This window comes from Nicrophorus vespilloides, unplaced genomic scaffold (genome assembly GCF_001412225.1).
Source record: "Nicrophorus vespilloides isolate i.1.1-1 unplaced genomic scaffold, Nicve_v1.0, whole genome shotgun sequence".
In the NCBI taxonomy this organism is placed as follows: domain Eukaryota; kingdom Metazoa; phylum Arthropoda; class Insecta; order Coleoptera; family Silphidae; genus Nicrophorus; species Nicrophorus vespilloides.
The window spans coordinates 1270-7077 of NW_017098055.1; the positions used below are offsets into that span (position 1 = coordinate 1270).

A 5808-nucleotide genomic window follows, 5' to 3' on the forward strand; every position below is an offset into this window, starting at 1 on the left:
ATTAATTAATTAATTAATATTAAAACACAAAATAAATCAATAAATTAAGAATAATAATTATGATCAAGTAGCTTAGGCAAAACTAAAAAATTCCTCATTCAATTATTTCTTATTTCTTTTGTTTCTTGCAATCGTCTCGTCCGTTTACTTAACACAAGAAGCACTCTGTCCTATTTAATTATTTTTTTTTTAATTTTATTTATAATTTAAGTTAAGTAGATAATTTTTTTTTTTTGCATTTTACCATCTAGCTGTCTAAACAAGATTTATGTTTCTAATATATTTATATATACACATAGGGAGAGAATCTTACAGAGCAATCATATAAATAATATATTGTGTAATAATAATAATATTAATAATAAAAAATAAAAAGAGTCGTATATTACTACTAAAAAAATGAAAGAGTCCTATCGCGGAATAATAAATAATTACATCTAAGAGTTAATTAATTAGAAGACGGGGAAATAAAATTTTAAAAAAACAAGTTTTACAAGAGTAAAAGGGGGGCTTTTGTTGCTTGCGAACGACGCCTTCGTCGATTTCCCAAATCTGATAATCCGGTCGTCGTTTCTCATCATCGTCATCATCATCAACTTTTCTTCATCGTCATCCAAATCTTCATTTACCTCTCCTCTCGGATACGACAAGGCGAGGATGTTAACGTAGATCTGCAACTCAGATCAGAACGTCGCGTAGATGTTGCCGAACGCTTTCACGGTGTAGTCGAGGGCGGACATGTAATCTCTGTAGATGAGCCAATCGCGCAGGTTGCGCTCGGTGGCGTCGGTGATGCTGCGGAAATCCGGACCCATCAAATCCCTGGTGATGTCCGGCTTCTGCGACAGACCCAGCTCGATGATGGCCATCTGGATTTCGCAGAGCAACGATCGTAGATTGTATTCGGTGTCGGTGAAGTTCTTCAGGAAGGCACCGCGGTTGTCCTCCTGGTCCCACACGATCTGCTCCAATCCGACGGCGAACTTCTGCAGATGCTCGTAGATGTCGATCAAACTGTTCTTCATCTACAACAAACACAAAGGAAATTCAACAATTAGTACACTCTACAGTCATCACTTTCTACAATGCATTTTCACTTTTTAACATCTAATTGATGTGGATGATTCAACATCCAAACATTGTTCATTTTATTATCAAATTTAAACTTTTTTAATTTAACATTTGCTCAGATTTCTCAATTATTTCTTGTCTTGTACACCAAACAAACAGAACATAAAGTTGTAGAAATAAGAAGGAAACACAGAGTTCATTGTGATCATGAATAAACCTACGGACACGAAAGTGATTTATTTCGGACCGTGTAAGCATAAGAGAAAGTTTAGACGTTGACGATTTTACTACAGATTTATCTTGTATTCCAATCATCAAATTGTATTACTTTAAATGAATCAAAACTATCATTTTTATATAAAATAACTATTCAAATTAATCCGTTTTTTTTAATATTATTAGGTAAAAATCTTCCAAGACTTATGTATATTAATATCTTAAAAACTAAAGATTGATTAAGTGTATATGTATTTGTAAGTGAATGCATGTAAATTATAATCTTAATGTAAGTAAATTAATTCGTTTATTAACTTACATTAAGTTCAGGAATTTGCTCTGAATCCATCATCGTGAGTGGAAGCCAATCGTAATGGTTAGCCTGCCACTGAGTATGCAAACTTTCCGGATCCGAATTGAACGTTTTCAGGGCCTGAAATTAAACAAAACAAATATTTTAAATTACATAAGAAAATAAGAAATTTCAATAAATTAAAAATCAATATAATGAAGAATTACGAAATGTTAACAAATCTTGAAATAATAATAATGATACAGGAAATGATTAGAAGAGGAATTGATTTAATTGGGAACTCGATTGATTTTTCTTTAATTATCCTTGTTATATTAGATAATTAAAGGTCAATAAGATTGTAGGAAAAGAATAAATAAGTGGAATAGAGTTTTGGTAGTGCGCAGAAGTGTAGTAGCTGTGTATCCCACGGGAATGAAGAGCGAATGACTTCCGCGAAGTGCGACGATTAGCGCGAAAACCGCAAATTGGACCTCCGAAAAGCGGAATACGCGTTTAGAGTATGAGATGAGAGAGATGTGATGATGGGATGATGGGATTGCGTTCGAGAACGGTGCACCTGAAACGCAACACCCGTATGGAGTTGCACGGCACGGCCACCTGATTATTTGCTGATCGGGATGTAACATCAGATGTTGCTGTTGGAGATGGTGATGTGAATGATGATGATGATATTGATGATGATGAGGAGAAGGAGGAGAGCGAGAGAAGAAGAGAAGGTGGCGGCGGCCGGACGCGACCTTGTTTCTTTCCAAAGCAGACTGCCTGACGCCTTTCGTTTAGTGCGCTGCTGCTAGTATGTAGTGTGTGTATGTATATGCATGCATACAGGATGGATGGATGTCAAGGAAGTGTGCGTAGGTTGCGTGTGCCTCTGCTCCTTGCAGCAGCAGCAACATATGCTTCTGATGATGATGATGATGGAGGTGGTGGTGTTGGTGATGTTAGGTTGCAGCAGAGGTACGAGGGCGTCGCGACGTCGCTCCACCGCCTCTTCCTCCTTCCTCCAATACTGCTGCTACTACCATCGGGCCGTCGTCCGTCCGTTTCCTCTCGCGCGCGCACATGCTTATTAATTACAATGAAACAATAACTTGGCTATTAAAAGACGGCGGAAAATCCATGAGCGGACACGATTTTACCGGATATGATAAAGACGCAAGTTATTTATATCCGATAGAAGAGTACGGGCCGACCAGGACCTCCGGTTAATAGATAGAGAAGAAAAATATGATAGTGTGTAATCAGACATCAGCGGACGGCATAATACAGCACCGAGCGCGCATACTAATCGTCGTAGTACTATAGTCTCCGTCTCCGTGCGAGCGTTAATGAGCCTCCCGTACATACAAACAACGTCGAAAAAGTAAATATATATTTAAAGAAATTTCTATTCATCCATGAATGAATGCAGCCTGGCTGCATTCAACAGAAGAAGCAAGCGACACTTTTCACTCTACTCGATGCCATCAATACAAAAGACACACACACCACCTCCTTTCCTTCCTCTCTCAACAAGGCAACAAAGGTGAGCTCATTGGAATTGCACCACAACTAGAGCACTGAACTCACAATAATTTGACAAAATATTTACCCACAAAATTAATTTAAAAACAAATATAGAAACTAGTTGAAATAAAAGTGCATTATTTTATAACCGCTTAAAGACGTTAAGTCTTCATTATTAAAAGATTGCTTTAAATTATTTTTTTTGTATGAATTTAGAAATAAATATTTATTTTTTTTAAAACAACTTCCTTCGTTATAATAACTAATAGATTTAGAAACATATTTTTATATCAAAATATTTCAAGATTTTCGTTCGTAATTGGAACATGAATTATCTTCATGTTAATAACTGCTTCAAGACGTTAAGTCTTCATTATTAAAAGATTGTTTTAAATTATTTTTTTGTATGAATTTAGAAATAAATATTTAATGAATTTTTTTTAAAACAACTTCCTTCGTTATAATAACTAATAGATTTAGAAACATATTTTTATATCAAAATATTTCAAGATTTTCGTTCGTAATTGGAACATGAATTATCTTCATGTTAATAACTGCTTCAAGACGTCAAGTCTTCATTATTAAAAGATTGCTTTAAATTATTTTTTTTGTATGAATTTAGAAATATATATTTAATGATTTTTTTTTAAAAACAACTTCCTTCATTATAATAACCAATAGATTTAGAAACATATTTTTATATCAAAATATTTCAAGATTTTCGTTCGTAATTGGAACATGAATTATCTTCATGTTATTAACTGCTTCAAGACGTTAAGTCTTCATTATTAAAAGATTGCTTTCAATTATTTTTTTTGTATGAATTTAGAAATAAATATTTAATGAATTTTTTTTTAAAACAACTTCCTTCGTTATAATAACCAATAGATTTAGAAACATATTTTTATATCAAAATATTTCAAGATTTTCGTTCGTAATTGGAACATGAATTATCTTCATGTTAAGATTGATTTAATTAATATAAAAAAATAATAATAGATAGGGACTCACGAATTCATTCTGAAACTGCTTCGCGTTCGTGAGGGCGATGTTAGCTTGAGCGATGATCTGCGTTAACAAGTCTTTCTCCGAGACTTGAGGCACCTCAGTGTAGGTGTCCTGCTCATCCTGATCCCGGCGTATTCCGCAAGGGTTGATCCACTTGGGTTTCGAACTCAGACGTTCCTCTTCCATCGCTGCAGCTCGATTCGTAGGCGCCGACTGAGATCCCGGAATGCTCACGATGCTCAGGAGGTATGTCCCCACAACAAGGACCTGTTTTAATCCTACAACAAACAACAAAAAAAACAAAATATAAATAAACAAACAAAATAAATATTACTTTTTCACTCGAAATAAATACATAAAACTATCAACTTTATTACACATTATTTTGTCAATTAAGAAACTTAATCTACAAAAAGAGTACATGTAGAAACGAATTGCATAATCCTTTTTTTTTCGATTCTCTTGCATGTACAAATTGGACTGAAAGTGTCATCAAGAGGTGACTTTAATTATTCCCGTCTTCTCTCCTGTCTTCTGTTCTTCCTTTCTTCGTTTTCTTTCTGTGTTCTTCTTTTTTAGCGTTGCGCGGCTTTTGTACAAATATTGTAATAATAATCATCGTCGTACACGTTTTTCTGTATATGTGTGTGTGTGTGTGTGAGTGTGTGTGGACACAAGCAGGAAAGGGCGCCAGAGCGTGAGAATGTGCGCGCTCTCGGGAAAAACGGGCTTTACGGCTTCTGACCTCGCCGGAGGAAAGAGAACTTATTTTTCGACAAGATCCCCGACAAAACTTTAAAGCGGACGACGACAAAACACACACACATGACAAAAAAAAATTAAAGAAATAAGCGCTATTACGAAACACCTCGTCCGACCGCAACTTTGTTGCACATCTCTTTTACTTTATTTTTATCCCCCAAAACCCAAAGAACTTATTCAACTTATGCAAATTACCACTATTATCTTCAGGAAATTCTTATGTTTTTTTTTTGTTTCAATTTAAATTATTTATTAATTCACATTTTTAAATAAAACTTAATTTGAATCAATTTGTAAACAAAAATATTAATAATAAAAATATGAAACTTCAAATGAAATAATTGAATTTGATTTTCGAAAATTAACAAATTATCAAACGTGCCTTGACAATTACATAATTACGAAAAACAAAAACAAAACAATGAACAAATACAAGCGCATTTAATACAGTCGTGTTTTCGTCTCTCACTATTTATAGATTATTATGCATTAATCACATAATATAATTGAACGCTGCAAAACGCGATTCGCACCTAGCAAATCCATCGATGATTCTCAATTTAAATTATGATGTTGTAAAGACTTTTTTTGTTTGATACATTAATCATAATTACTTCACAATTTATTTTAAGAAATTAAATTCCAATTTTCACCAATATTTATAGATTATTACCATATTGGATTTAATAAACATGTTTCAAGACAATTTTAATCACAATAATTATATGAATTATACTTTTTGATCATTGAATTTCAGTAAAATACTGAAAGTAGTGATATTTTTCATGAATTATTTTGTATGTCCATAACTTTATTGCTGTAGTTAAATGTGAATTAATTAAGAATTGGTTTGAAAGACGGAGCAGATCTAAAAGAGGTTCTGTGAGTGCGTGTGTGTTTGTGTGTGTGGAAACGATTGCGGTATTGAA

The 5808-nt window shown here is 33.7% G+C and overlaps 1 protein-coding gene across 1 annotated transcript; it reads right to left on the reverse strand.

Annotated features, from left to right (window-relative positions):
* Positions 1–418: 418 nt before the first annotated feature.
* On the reverse strand, positions 419–4395 carry LOC108561586 (the record flags this gene model as incomplete). Its single annotated transcript, XM_017919591.1, is given in 3 exon segments — positions 419–1025; positions 1607–1720; positions 4121–4395. Coding segments are annotated over 3 exon segments (639 nt in total). The 3' UTR covers positions 419–683.
* Positions 4396–5808: the final 1413 nt, after the last annotated feature.